General features: G+C 33.0%; 1 protein-coding gene across 2 annotated transcripts in view; it reads left to right on the top strand.

The window, feature by feature from the left end:
• The window catches only part of LOC140450344 (regulation of nuclear pre-mRNA domain-containing protein 1B), a 43,156-nt gene that overhangs the window by 17,244 nt on the left and 9,413 nt on the right, over positions 1-16,499 (top strand). For both annotated transcript variants that reach the window (XM_072543935.1, XM_072543934.1), the window contains exons 4-5: positions 6,033-6,231; positions 12,211-12,386. In XM_072543935.1, the coding sequence (XP_072400036.1) occupies positions 6,033-6,231; positions 12,211-12,386 (375 nt within the window). The remainder of the gene's footprint in view (positions 1-6,032; positions 6,232-12,210; positions 12,387-16,499) is intronic.

Genomic DNA, 16,499 nt, shown 5'->3' on the forward strand with positions numbered 1-16,499 from the left:
CCAACTGAAATATACAAGCTTATAAATGATAGCAAAGTTTCAGAGGCTATAACTTCGTTTTTCAATACCACTTATACCAGCGGACAACTACCTAATGGTTGGTCTAATTCACTGTTTATAGCTCTACCTAAGAAGATAACAGCAAAAACCTGTGCGGATTATTGAACCATCAGTTTGTTAAACCACTTATTGAAAATTTTTCTGAAGGTAATACATGGTCGTATCTACAATAAATGCGAGGAATACCTGGGCGAGGAATACCTGGATGACATACAGTTTGGTTTACGTAACGGGATTGGAACGAGAGAATCACTGTTTGTAATGAACGTACTTGTTCAAAGATGTCGCGATATATCTGTATACATATACTGTTGTTTTATTGACCTCTGAAAGGCATTTGATCGTGTTAAGCACTCTATATTGATCGAAGCTCTAAAAGACATTGGCTTGGACGGCAGAGATGTTCGAATAATTGCAAATTTATAGTGGAATCAAACAACACCAGTTTTAGTACATGGTGTGGAATCACAGGATCTTAATATTAAAAGAATAGTACGACAGGGATGCCTCTTGTCACCCCTGCTTTTCAAAGTTTACTTCGAAAAAATTTTCAGAAAAGCACTTTCTGAAAAACAAGAAGGAATACTTGTGAACGGTGAAGTCATCAATAATTTCCGATATGCGGACGATACAGTACTCCTAGCTTCTAGTCAAGAATATCTGCAAACACTACTTGATAGTGTCGTTGAGAGTTGTAGGGAGGTAGGTCTGGATCTGAACATACGGAAAACCAAAATACTCGTAGTAAGTAAACAACAGCATATAAAACCGTCTATATATGTAAATAATACCAAACTTGAGCAAGTTGATAAAATCGTTTACCTTGGACAGCAATTAAATTGTAACACAGAAAGTCACGGCCAAATTAGATCTAGGATAGAGCAGGCTAGAGCGGCTTTTAGAAGGATGTCCAAGGTGTTATATAACAGAGACCTAAAATTGGCATTGAGGATCCGCCTACTTCACTGCTACGTGTTCTGGGTCTTACTTTAAGGTGTCGAGTCCTGGACTGTGAATAAAATCGATCTAAATCGCCTTAAGGATTTCGAAATGTGGTGCTATAGAAGAATTTTAAAAGTTTCCTGGGTGGAGAAGATTCGAAACTCCACAATACTAGAACGTCTCAGCAAGACTACTGAGATCATAAAAAGCATCAAGCAGAGAAACCTGGAGTATTTCAAACATGTAATTAAAGGTCCCAAATATAGGTTGCTACAAAATATCATGCAAGGAAAAATAGCAGGCAAACGCAGTCCAAGACGAAGAAGAACCTCATGGTTGAAGAACTTGTGAGATTGGTATGGTGTTGATACAAGCATGCTATGTAGGGTGGCAGTAAATAAAATTAAGATAGCTATGATGGTAATCAACGTTCTTAAAGGACATGGCACATGAAGGAGAAGAAGTTGTCATGTGTACGATAATGATCGTTTTATACCATCATTTTAACGTTGTCCGCAACGTACTATGATAGTATTGTCACGTGTTCTAAAATAAAACGAGCGGTTCTAATTTATTTAAGACTATTTATTTATAAGCTTACAGTCCGATAATGTCTTATCAACTAATCAAAACTATTAAAAGCGCTTCTTATATACAGGAATACTAATATTAAAAGCATCTAGAATAGTCCACCTCCATTCGTCACCACGCGTATTCATTACCAATATCTGTTTCGCCACACCTCGCTCGCTATCTCGAACATGCGTCATCATTCTGAGAGATGCAACCGTTATATGGTGTAGAGGTAACGGATTTTACGATAATATCTTATCAACTAATCAAAACTATTAAAAGCGCTTCTTACATACAGGAATACTAATATTAAAATCATCTAGAATAGTCCACCTCCATTCGTCACCACGCGTATTCGTTACCAATACCTGTTTCGCCACACCTCGCTCGCTATCTCGAACATGCGTCATCATTCTGAGAGATGCAACCGTTATATGGTGTAGAGATAACGGATTTTAACAAGAGGTATGAGTCATGCCGATGCAGTACACAAGTTTACCTGTTATTTACAAGGTCATAGCTCTTGTCAAAATCCATTACCTATACGTCGAAATTAGCTTTTTCGTTACAGTATATATACCATAATAGTAAAATATCGTCGGGTAGGCAAGATAGACGCTGCCTAACCTGTTCAACTGTTCAAATGTGCAATAGTAAATTATTTATTAATATAAATTACTTAATTCAAAATTATGATTTATAAATCTTGACTTAATACCTATTTAAAATAAAAAAAGCTATTTTTTTATATTCTCCTGGAAGTTCATTATTTTACTTCCCTTAGTAGTAAAAGACACATCAAATTTTCGCCTGAAAATGGAATAAGGCGTATGTATGTCTCTCTGTCTTACGCTTAGTCACGAGCAGCACATCTAACAAGCTCTTAATTTTATTTCGGAAGCCTTTGAAAAGTTTCGGAAAATTTCGTTGTAATCATAACTATAACACTTGTTCTGAACAAGGTTAGGTCTGTTTTGTCAAGTGCTAGTGAAATTAAATTGTTTTTTATTTTTTATTAGGAGTTTGAGTATAACTAGGTAGGACAATTAAAATTTGTTTGTAAAAAGTGAAGTGAATAAACAGATCAATTTAAGTATCTAATATAAAATGAATATTTTATAATCTGCAGTTTGATTGAAACGCCTTTTTCAAGGCGCCAAAATCAAGAAAGATTAGAAATTATTGTAATGGGTCGGCCTTTGACAAATTTACATATTTTATCCATAGATAAGAAGGATAATCCACCATTTTCGAGATCGTTTCAAACAATATGGTATGAAAACCATAAATGGTTATGCAGTAGTTATTTTAGAAAATCACTTTTTTGTTTACCTTTTACTTTTTGTTTTACCTTTTTTGTCAACGTGTACTCACAGGTCATATTCAGAAAAGCCTTATGGGAAAGAAAAGAGCGAATAAGAATTGGTGGAGATATCGTAAACACCATGAAATTTGCAGATAACACGGTAATTATGGCTGAGAGTATAGAAGAACTACAAACTTTACTAGATGCAATAAATAGTGAATGCATTCAAATGGGACTTGACATCAACACAGATAAGACCAAATTTATTATAGTATCAAGGAGTCCAATAAATAATGAACAACTAACCCTTGGTGGACAGCAAATAGAGAGAGTGACAAAATATAAATATCTGGAAGCTTACATCAACACAGAATTAAATACAGACCAAGAGATCAGGGTACGAATAGAAATGGCAAGGGCAGCGTTCTTAAAATTCAAGCAATTGTTCTGTGACAAAAATCTGAATACTGCGCTGAGACTGAGGTTTGTTGAATGTTACGTCTGATCCCAACTATTGTACGGGGTAGAAACATGGACGTTCAACGCGCAAATAGTTAAGAAGCTTGAAGCCTTTGAAATTTGGATACACCGGAGAATGTTGAGAATTCCATGGACTGTCAGGGTCACCGATGAGGAAGTGCTGAGAAGGATGGGTCTGCAAGACTGCATACCTTGGACACATACTGAGGAATGATAAATATAGTTTTCTGCAGGTCATCATGCAGGGTAGAGTCGATTGCAAAAAGGGAATAGGTAGAAAGAGGAATTCATGGCTGCGAAATATTCGAGACTAGACAAACATGACTGTATACGAATTATTCCACGTTGCAAAAGACAGAGAAACTTTTAGAAATGTGGTCGCCAACCTCCGTTAATTGGGACGGCATAAAAAGAAGAAGAAATGTCAAAAAACATGAATCTTCGAAAGAACATTTAAACAACTGCTTAGGTTGAAAAAGGTTGAAAAAAATACGCAAACTATTGACAGTGCTTTAGCTGGAATTATTACTTTATCTAATAAGTTACATAATTAAGAAGTTAAAAAAAATAGTTTTATTATTTTATTATTAACCAGCAGAAGAATCGAATCCAAAATTTCTATATACCCAAGACAATAAGGATTCGATTAAAGGAGATTTGTCATTTGAATGAAGATGTCGTGCCAGTTTAAAGAACTCCGGAACCAATTGGGAGGTGTGGTGACTCGATGAAAAAAGAATCGAAAAACGAAATATTTGTGTTCGATTTATACAAAGTATCTTTCCAAAATCCAATTCGAAATGACTGTAACAATATTCCGGCTTAATTTTATTATGTTTTTTTGCCATCTCTTATATTTTTTATGATGTCTTTGTGAAATAATGTTTTATTTTTGTTTAAGATAGTTCTTGAAGACTGATATGTTATGTTCCAGTTATAAATTAATTGTAATTTATTTAGTAAAAAAGAGAATAAATCAAACTATTACAAAAATTTTAGACTATTTTTTGTGCTACGTAAATAAACATTTTAAATAAACAAAATATGCCAATAATAATAAATAATGTTAAAAAAACTAAACAATAGATTATTTTAATTTATATTTAAATGGGAATAAGCCACAATTAAAGGTTAAAATACGTTTATTGACGTTTCAATTTTCACTTCGGAAATCGTTCTCAAAATACAAACATTAGTAAATTAAACAAATTTTGTTTTTTGTTACTTAGTGAAAAATTCTTCTGAGTCGTCATTTTTTAAAGTTCTTATAGACTTTAGTTCCTCTTTGCTTATGTTTTGTTCAATTTTAATAGACTTTTCCAATTCAAGTTTACATAATACTCTGTATTCTTCCTTTTCATGGGTTGGTAAACATTGAGATATTTTTTCCACTGAGCTTATTATGTCTAATTTTGGAATTGATGGCTGAGTAACAGCAAAGTTTAGACCCTTTGACAGTATTAAATTCTCCGTTGCATTTAAATGTCTATTTGATAGATTGACAACTGTTGCTAAAATGTCATTATTTCTATTTAGGTTATCTAAAGTGTGTATACTGTTTTGTTCTAATAAAATATTAAATTTATTTAAATGTATATCTCTTTGTTTAATATATGAATTTTCATATACTATATGTAAACTAAAAATAATTTGATCAAAATCAGAATTTGATATCATATCGAAAAGTAAATCTTCAATACTTACAATATCTTGTTCAACAAAAAATAAATTACATCTATGATATTGTAACCTTTCGCGGATCATGGACAAGCTGGCTCTATGTAGAATGTTGTTCAACCTTCTGCTTGAATATGCTGGACGTAACTTCAAGCCCTTTGGTATTAGGTTGTTGTCTCTACATCTTCGTAAAAATTTGATTGAATTTTGACAATGTGCCAGTTTCTTGTATAGAATTTCCAATCTCCGAAAATTTTGAATAACGCTGGGCCCATAACGGTTTCTTAATATTGTTCTGAAGCTATTTTCTTGTGGCATTTTAAATTAATTTATATTTAAATGGGAATAAGCCACAATTAAAGGTTAAAATACGTTTATTGACGTTTCAATTTCCACTTCGGAAATCGTTCTCAAAATAAAAACATTAGTAAATTAAACAAATTTTGTTTTTTGTTACTTAGTGAAAAATTCTTCTGGTGAAAAATTTAGAAGAATTTTTCACTAAATAACAAAAAACAAAATTTGTTTAATTTACTAATGTTTGTATTTTGAGAACGATTTCCGAAGTGGAAATTGAAACGTCAATAAACGTATTTTAACCTTTAATTGTGGCTTATTTCCATTTAAATATAAATGAATTTAAAATGCCACAAGAAAATAGCTTCAGAACAATAATAGATTATTTTTTTGAAATTTAAAGAAAATGCATCCAGAGGACTATTTTTATGACCGGTGTAGTTGACCGTGTGCCAGTACTTATACACAAAACTAAACTGCGTCTACTGAAAGGTTAATAAGACACTACGCAAGATTTGGGCACGGCACCCCAAGAAGAAATGACTTTCTTATTTTACAATGTTTTCCAAGAAAATCTTTTATATCTAAATTAGTCACGCTGAAAAACGGTATGTGTAATCTAATTGTCTTTTTCTGTTTTGGTTTCCTGTAAAAATTTGAACCATAAAATGTTTTAAAGTTCACTTTTTAATTTCAGCATTCTGATGGTTCCATCGAAACACACATACAGTTAAGTCCTCACACACCTGCTGGAGATCCTCCAGAACCAGAAGAATTAATAAAGGCAATTCAAGATTTAGAAGTAAATATTGCTTCGTCTGATGAAGTGGTTAGAGAGAGAATAGCTAAATTACCGAGAGAAGTGTCAGAAGTATCTCTGATATCTAAAATACAAGGTGAGTTAGTACATTTTGCGATTTTGTCGCAGAATACAATATAACTTTAAAATGGTTCGAAGAGATTCTTGGTTAAAAGAATTGGTTAATAACTTTGGTAATATCAAATGTAACGTTAACAGAAATGGCTTGGTATATTCATACCGGTGGTTGATATTGGTTAAAATGTAAATATTCGTACCATCTACGTCGATGGATATGTTGTTTGACACAGATTTTATTTATTATTTTTTAGCATGATATATTAGTTTTTTATATCATCACTGTTCCATTTAAGAGGGTAGGCGCAAAATTTCGGGCCAATGCTTTTTAAATGTATTCATTTTTTCGAATCCTGAGAAAACTAATAAGTATTTTTAAAAAATTTAAACGCAGAATGAAAGAATACATTATTACTGAGGGCCGAAAGTCCCTGAAAACTTCTATAATGTTTATTTTAATAAGTTACAGGGGTGAAAAAGAAGAGAAAATTTAGTGTGACTTTTATTTTCAAATATCTCATTCAAAAAAACTTTTTGTTTATTCTAAGGGACTTTCGGCCCTCGGTAATAATGTAATCTTTCATTCTGCGTTTAAATTTTTCAAAAACATTTGTTAGTTTTCTCAGGATTCGAAAAAAATGAATACATTTAAAAAGCATTGGCCCGAAATTTTGCGCCTACGCTCTTAAATAGCAATATTTATTTCTTTCAAATAGTCAATCAGTAATTTAATTATTCTCATATCGTGGAAACTTAGTAAATACTCTATACTAATTGGAAAACATACTGGTTCTTGTTGTAGACTGTAATATATTTGGTCTATATTTCTCTCGTTAACATTATTCAAATCTCTAATAGAAACATTATCACAAAAGCAAACTGGTGAATTCACTACTCCTAATTTATGCAGATATGGCGCATATTTTCCGTGTCGAATTTTTCATTTCACAATAGTAGAAATATCCCGCTAGGTTATATTTAAATATATATTCAGGTGGCGAAGAGAGTTGTTGATGAAAAGAAAAATATAAATTTATGAGACCAAAAGTGGTTTAACCCCAAATATTATATAATGGATTTGCATGAACCAAGAATATATGCGTTTTTTTATTTTATAAAATAAAAATATGTTGTCAAAAGGTTTTCAAATGTTTTCAAATCATTAACTAGTAAAAAAACTCTAAGAACGTGCAGTATATTTAACAAAAAAATAAAAATTTTAGCTTTTTTGTGGATTAGACCCCGTTTGCACCAGAGTGCCCTTAAAAATTATGATAGGAATGTGGATTAGGCCTAGATTTCAATACAATTAAACAATATCAATGCTGAAAAGCTTTAATAAAACAGAAAGTAACAAAAATACTGTATCTTTCTCGTAAACTGTTCTGTTGGATGTATAGTGGATCTTATTGCTCTGGTGCTTGTGTAAAATTCCTGATGTATTGAAGATACACTCATGGACAAAATATCGAATATTTTGGAATTTTCAAATTTTTGTTTTTTCAAAATAAATTCTGGTCAAGCAAGTCGTTTATTGTAAAATAAAGTTTATTTCAACAATGTTTAATAAAAAAAATTTAAGTTTTTATGCGGAGAAAATTGTAAAAAAAATAAATGTTTAATATTAGGTAAATAAGGTTATTTTACTCTAAACTTAAATGATAATTTAAATTGCTTAAACAACTGATTTAAACTGAAAGAAGTGTATGATCAGTAACGAGTATTCCCCCTCTAGCTCTTATTACTGCTTGCATATTTCTCAGCATGCTTGCAAGTAAATTTTGGACATATCCTTAGGAAATGTCATTCCATTCATCCTGTGCAGCAAGCCGAAGCTGCTCTATCGTATTTGGAACGGGATTTCCTTGTCGTATGCTGCCTTTTAGGGGATCCCACATGTGCTCTATTGGATTTAAATCCGGGCTAGACGGTGGCCAATCCAATCTTCGAATTTGGACCTCATCAAGATAATTACTCACTATGGCAGCGGCATGTGGTCGGGCATTATCGTGCATTAACGTGAATCTTTCATATCCAATGTAACCAACATATGACAAAACATGATCTTGCAGGATATTTTAAACGTAAGAATCACCATTCGTCCGTCCAATCACTTCCACAAGTGCGGTACGTACCTCCCTACTAATACCTTCCCAAAGAATTATGTCATCAACTCCAAAACTAACGGTCTGGTAAAGACTGCAGCTGGCAAATCGTTCTCCAACTCTTCTGTAGACGTAGTTTTGAGCATCTGGCTCCCATAATAGTATTCTGGTCTCATCAGTGAAAAGAACGTTTTTCCAGTTGTCGATATTCCACTAAATATGTGTTCTTGCAAATTCCAAACGACAAGCTTTATGATTTTGGAGAAGACGTGGAACTTTGGCGGGGCGTCTGGGCTTTAAGTTTGCTTCTTTTGATCTTCGTCTAACTGTTTGTGAACTCACATTAACTTGTCTAACATTTAATAGCTAATTTCTGTGCATATCCTTCCTTGTACAAAATTACAATATGTGCTACTTGGACTTCATCGCAGTGCCGAATTGGTGGGATACTTGTTTTAAACTTAGTTAAATCAAAACAATATTTAATTAAACTTAATAAATTAAACTAAAAATAACCGAATTAGTATGATTTTTCCTTTACGTGAAGAAGGATTTTTATGATAAAATGTACGAATGACATTAACCACTGAATAAACGTCAAAATAAACATCAAAATATTTCAAACCAGTTGAGTACATCAACCTACTATATGAGTATTATCAGTAATCTAAAATTATTTTGAAGTAATAGTGACTACAAAAAAAAAATTGGAAAATTCCAAAATATTCGATATTTTTGTCCATGAGTGTATAAATAATATATTCTTTTTTTGCTTCGGTTTTTGGACGTCCACCGGGATAAAGATGATCTAGCTGAAGTATTTTTCTAGGTGTCCTCTTTTTGATATCTAGTGAGTAAAAATGTTCTCATTTGTAAAAGTTATAAAGGATTTCTAAAGTGAAATCTGGTGCAAAATAACTTCTAAGCTCACTTTCATGCCTCGTATAATGTTATTCGTATGTGGGAAATTTACTAATGAATTTTTTTACTTAAGTAGTTTTGTACGTCTTCAGTTCGTCTTCAAAATTTCAACGAAACAGAAGATTTCTCCATTAAAAAAGAAGTAAGCCAAGGTTGTATACTGTCTCCAATACTGTTCAATTTATACGTAGAAAAAGCCTACGCAGAAGCAGTGGCAGACTGCTTAAGGGTATTAAGGGTATTAAAGTTAACGGCATATTTATTAATAACATCAGGTATGCCGATGATACAGCCATAGTGGCAGATAACATCGAAGATCTTCAATGACTTTTAAATGATCTTACTCTTGCAAGTGAAGCTCGGGGTTTGAAAATAAATATCAAGAAGACAAAAACAATGATTATAAGTAGAAATAATTGCCCCAAGGCAAAGATATATTATGTCTCTGGAGAAGAAATCGAACAGGTCAGGCAATTTAAATACTTGGGTTGTTTGCTGAACGAGGGTTGGGACCCCGAGAATGAAATAAAGAGCGGAGTTGAACAAGCCAGAAATGCTTTTTTGAGGCTTAGTAAGTTTCTGACTGATCGCAAATTGGAATTCAACCTCCGATACAAGATGCTTAAGTGTTACGTGTGGCCTGTTCTCTTGTACGGAATGGAAGCATGGACGTTAAAGGCCAGTTCCATTAACAAACTTGAAGTGTTTGAAATGTGATGCCTGCGTCGAATGCTTAGAATATCATGGACGGACAGGGTCAGAAATGAGGAAGTACTCAGAAGAGCGGTTTTACAGGATAGGGAACTTTTTAGTTATGTAAAAAGTAAGAAGACTGCGTACTTGGGACACATATTACGAGGAGAAAGATATACTTTTCAGCACCTGATACTCGAAGGGAAGATAGAGGGTAGGAGAGGTCTGGGACGTAAAAAAATGTCGTGGCTGCGCAATATTCGACAATGGACAGGAATCCACAGCTATGAAATGCTTCGCAATGCTGGTAAAAACAGAATTATTTAATCCTGACTATTTAACATCTCACCTGACAAGACGATGTACGGTGGACGCATACGCAGAAATGCACGGCACCTTAAGAAGAAGAAGAAGTAGTTTTGTCGTCACCTGTATTATCTGCTGAATTACTTTGTTCTCTTTTATCCTGGGGTGGAACTCCAGTTTGTGATTTTTTTTTTATAAAAGTCTATCTACTCTACCATTAGAAATCTGAAAGGTTTGCATATCTTAATTTCTACGGGTCTATCCCACAAAGAGGTTTCGTTAGCCCACTCTTGCATTCTTTTATGTATTTATGACTGAACAATTTTGGTGTAATCCACAACTCCACATTTTCTGTGATACGTAGTCAACCTGCTAGAGCGATATATGCTGTAATATACAGAAATGTTGGTTAGGCCGGTTTTGCTTTAAAACTTTAGGTCGTTAGAACTCATAGCCTCATTTCATCTTTGACCAACGAGTCCATTTTCTTATTACCTATTATACCGGCATTTCCTTTTGCCTATATACATACCACTTTCATTTTATAGAAATTATTTTTTATGGTACATAAAATTGTAGATTTGTATGAATTGAAATCTGTGTTTTTAATTGCATATATTGCAGATCTGCAGTATGTTATTATCACAGTTTTTGAAGTTATACTTCTATACGCGCGTTCGACGTTGGAAATTTGTACGCGAGTGAATCGGCAAAATCATTGCATATGTAAGATATAGGTAAGAGAGAGACAGAAGATATATTTTCTCTCTCGAGAATGCAGTGGCGCACCCGGGGGGGGGGTTGGGGGTTAAAATCCCCCCTTGGGCCCTATTCCGACACTGTTATTTGCACGTTTTAAGGAATCAAAATGGAGGTAGCATCATAAAAAAATTTTCGGTGACCAACCAAAACCCCCCCCCCCCCGAGGCAAATTCTAAGTGCGTTACTGCGAGAATGTATGACCGAGAACTGTCAATTTTGAAATACATTACTGTTAGGTCTAATTGGCACATTTTTTGCGTGTTTTGTTCATACGCTGGTATATGTGAGTTCGAATTCCAATACGAATTTCCTTTTTTTGAAATTTTTGAAATATTTAAAAACTCCATTTTAATCTTATTAAATATATGTAATATACGCAAAAATGCGAAATTTTAAAATAAAATGAAAATTTACAACATAATCCGAGTTGTTGGTTTTTTATTTTTATCTTCCACAAACATTTTTTGAAGTTTTACTTCTATACGCGCGTTTGACGTTGGAAATTTGTACGGGAGTGAATCGGCAAAATCATTACATCTAAGATATAGGTAAGAGGGAGACAGAAGATATATTTTCTCTCTCGAGAATAAAAATGTTCCTTTTGTAAATATATTTAATATTTATTAATATTATTATTATTTTTTGATTAATATTATTAAGTAAGTTATGTATATTGTCATTTATATGTTATTATATTGAATTATGTTGCAGTGTATTGTATTGTATTTTTATATTAATAACAAAATAAACAATGAATTTTACTGCAGAGTATGTGTAAAATGTTTTTTTGCATCCAGCTCCTTTCATACATATATGAAAATAAATATATACATTTTCATCAAACTATTGATTCAATCCTTCATTTACTATACTCCTATTACACTTCAAATGTTGTTTATATACATCAAACGATGCACCAAATATCTATATAGCTAATTCTGTTTCCCTTTCTGATATCTCTTACCTATAGCATTACATATATAATGATTGTGCAGTATAGAAGTATAACTTCTACCGGCAGTCCCACTGGACTGCCACACCCGTTTTCTAATATAGATCTTTTTCGATGGCTATAAGTTCAGATGAAAAGATTTTACTAACACTAGATAATTTGTAATTATTGTATTTTTGGGTATTTTGCACATACATAGTACATCCTACTCCTGTTTGATTTTTAGAATTATATATAAGATTTTTATATTATTTTACAGATAAGGAAACTGCTGAAAAATTAAGCAAACAAGTGACGGAGGCTGTCCAATTACTTAGTGAATACAATAGTAGGTTACTTTCTGAGATGGAACATAGAAAAAAGGTATCAGTGATGATGACAGATTTCTTGTATGTCCAAAAAGAATTACTGCAGCAAGCTCATGTAACCTTAGATGTAAGTATAATAAACGAGTTTGGTATAACATTTTTAACCTGTTTTAAACGACTCCATGTTTTTTATATTTTCTAAGAGATCTGATTTTCAATTTTACATAATTTTTTGTTCTATATGAGGTTATCTTGTTAACCAAAGATTTAAAGGAATACTGAGGATGCTTCTGAGGATTAATTTGATATTCTTTTATTAAAACAGTAATAAAATATGCAATCGGACTTCGTAAGTTCTAGGTTTTCACCTAACGTGACCGGAAATAGTACCGGAAGTCGATATTTGAACTCTTCGTGCAACTTTGTATAAAATATATACGTTTAAAAATGTGTTAAATAAATAAATACGTTTATTTATTTAACACCTTTATAAAAATCGACTCTATTTGCGGCAAAAATTATGTACGAAACTGCTCTTTTCACCTTTAAAACGTATTTTGATTTTTGTCAATAGGACACTCTGATTAAAAGATAGCGAATTTTTACCATCGAGTTGATACAAATTTTATTTACAATTGATTACTCGCGCATAACTGACGTAATTAAACAATTAAGCTGAAGATTTATTGCCCCTTTTACGAGTTCCAAAAACAAATAAACATTACTGACTCAATTCTAGGTAGAACTTGTTTTTGTAATTACTAGGAAAAAATATTTATGACCAGTTGTGGTCGTAAAAATGACAACTTTTATATTGAGAAGAGAAGAATTGGCGGAAACATATATCGAAGCGTGTTTAGATACTGAAAGAATACAACCTGTTCAAGCAGGCGTCTCAACGAAAAAAAAAACGGACGAGACACAACTCGTTTTATTTGAGCTGAGATATATCAAAATGTAAGGGATAGTAATGCGCAACGTATAGCCTCTCCGATCCAAATGTCAACCTCACCTACCCGTGTAATGGTCTTGATCCTGACTATTCGGTGCATCCTGCCAGATAACAAACGAGGCTCTGACGTCCGAGAGATTGCCGGTATAAGCAATCCCCCACTTACTGGCCCTAAAGGCGGATGAGCTAAGACATTAGCCAACGGCATAAAAATACAGAAGTTAACGGGAAACCACTGTATTAAAGATCGTAAGATATCCCTAGTCGAATCATCGTGAAATGAGAAGACAGAGTAAGCAGACGTGTACTGATCATGGGTATCGGAGACCAAGATCTGGTAGGAAAGGAGTTAGCGCTTTTAAGGTCGTCAACCAGCGAAATCTCTACCAGAAAAAGAAAAAAGCAGATCATCAATTTAAAATTGGAATGTGACCAGCATGTTCGAATCCGGAAAAACACACAATGTAATCCAAGAAATGAAAAGAATTAACATCAATATTTTAGGAATAAGTGAAACCCGATGGATAGGAAATGGAAAATGGAAAGTTAGAGACCATACGATATACTATTCGGGTAATAATGACACACAACATCAACATGGCGTGACAATAATACTAAACAATGAAATCTCACAACACGTCCAGAATTTTCTATTTTTTTCCAAAAGAGTTATGCTACTACAACTAAAAAGAAAAACAGAAAAATAAACATAATTTAAGTCTATGCCCCAACGTCCGAAAAAGATGATGAAGAGGTGGAATCGTTTTATGAACAAGTTCAAGAGGCATTGAGAACTACCAAAGAACGTGACGTCACAATAATAATGGGTGACCTGAACGCCAAAATTGGAAAGGGTAGCACAAGCAACGTAGTGGGAAATTTTGGATTAGGTAATAGAAATCAAAGAGGTGATAGGTTGATACAATTCTGCAAAGATAATAATATGATTGTTACAAACACGTTATTTGAATTACCTAATAGACGTTTATACATGTGGAAATCGCCAAGAGATAATGAACATCAGATAATGAGAAATCAAATAGATTACCTAATGATCAAAGAAATATATCGAAATAGTATTACTGCAGTCAAAACACAAGCTGGAGCAGATATAGCATCTAACCATAATCTCTTAGTACCACATATGAAAATTAAAATGAAAAGAATAGAAAAGACAGCAAAAGAAGAAAGAACTGATATAAATGCACTAACAGATCCAGAAATCAAAAAAAATAAATGAAGGTCTAAACACCGTACAGATTGAAGGTTAATACAATGAAGAATACATCAGCAAAAACTGGGAAGAAATAAAGGCTGACTTAATAGAACCTTCAAAAAAGTATCTACACAAAACCAAAGAAAAGAAACAGATTGGATGACGGACGAAATACTTGATGAACAAAAGAAGAGTACATAAGGACAAATATAAATCATTGTACCAGCAAACATAAAACGAAATACGGCGACAAATTCAAATAGCAAAAAAAATTGGGTTAAAAAAAAAATGTGATGAAATAGAAATGCTACAAAATAAACATGACAGCTTTAATTTACACATGAAAATAAAAGAATTAATTAGAAGACCAGAATACAAACAAAATATACTAGTTGATGAAAAGAGAGACACAGTAATGGATACAGAAAACAAATTGATGGTATGGGCAAATTATATAGAACAGCTGTTTAACGACAAACGAGACAAAATAGATAACGAATATTTCGTTGAAGAGACTGGACCAGAAATAACAGAAAGTGAAATAAAACACACAACTAAAGAAATGAAAACTGGGAAAGCAGTAGGACCAGACGAAATACCGACAGAAATATTGCAACTTATCGCCGACTGCAATATACATGTTATTGTCGAATTATGTAATATCATATACAGAACAAATATATTACCTAAAGAATGGCTTCTATCAACATTCGTGACTATACCGAAAAAGAAAAACGTCAGACAATGTTGCGATCACCGTACCATCAATCTAATGTGCCACATATTAAAAGTATTCCTAAAGATTATTCATCGTAGAATATATAAAAAGTTAGAACAAGACATTGGACAAACTCAGTTCGAATTTAGAAATGCTCAAGGAACCAGAGAAGCATCATATGCAGTACATGTGCTAATACAGAGATGTTTAGATGTAAACCAGGACATCTATGTCTGCCTCCTAGATTATAACAAGGCATTCGATACAGTGAAACATCCATTAATAAAACTATTGAGAACAAAGAACATCGACACACGGGATATAAGAATAATAAATAATCTGTATTATGAACAAGAAGCTATCATAAGAATAAATTATTAAAAACTAATAAAATAAAAATCAAAAGAGGTGTTAGACAGGGCTGTGTCTTGTCGCCATCACTGTTTAATGCATTCTCAGAGGAAATATTCAAAAAAGCATTAGAAGATGAAGTAGCAGGCATAAAAATAAATGGCCTACCCATACGTGAAATTAGATATGCTGATGATACAATAATAATAGCAGAAAATATTGCAGATCTACAAAGAATTTTAGATAAGGTTGTTGCAGCGAGTGAAGAATTTGGTCTGTCACTAAACATAAAGAAAACAAAATTCATGGTTATATCAAAGAAAAATATTAGATACATCAATCTACACGTAAATAATAAGACGATAGAACGAGTTCAAAATTGTAACTATTTAGTGGCAAACATTAATGAAACAAACGATTATACCAAAGAATAGGGTTAGAATAGAAAAGGCTAGAAGTGCATTCAATAATATGAAACAAATATTATGTTGTAGAGACCTCAGCCTAAATCTTAGAAAACGAGTACTAAAGTGTTATGTATTTTCTGTTCTTTTGTATGGTGTGGAGACATGGACTTTAAATAAACAATGTCTCAATAAATTGGAAGCATTTGAAATGTGGACATATGGAAGAATGCTGAGAATCTCCTGGACAGACAGAATAACCAATGAAGAAGTACTAAGAAGAATAGAGAACAGCAGGGAGATACTGGATTCTATCAAAATAAGAAAACTACAATATCTGGGTCATATAACACGTGGTGACAGATATGAATTCCTAAAACTAATAATGCAGGGAAAGATATAAGGAAAGCGCAGCATAGGTAGAAGAAGAATGTCCTGGCTGAGAAACCTGAGAGAATGGTTTGGATGCAGCTCAACTGAACTCTTTCGGGCTGTAGTGTCAAAAGTTAGAATAGCAGTGATGATTACCAACCTTCGTCGCGGAGATGACACGAGTTATGGGAGCCGGCCCTGTTCTAGTTATTCACCTAAGAATGATG

Source organism: Diabrotica undecimpunctata, chromosome 9 (genome assembly GCF_040954645.1).
Source record: "Diabrotica undecimpunctata isolate CICGRU chromosome 9, icDiaUnde3, whole genome shotgun sequence".
In the NCBI taxonomy this organism is placed as follows: Eukaryota; Metazoa; Arthropoda; class Insecta; order Coleoptera; family Chrysomelidae; genus Diabrotica; species Diabrotica undecimpunctata.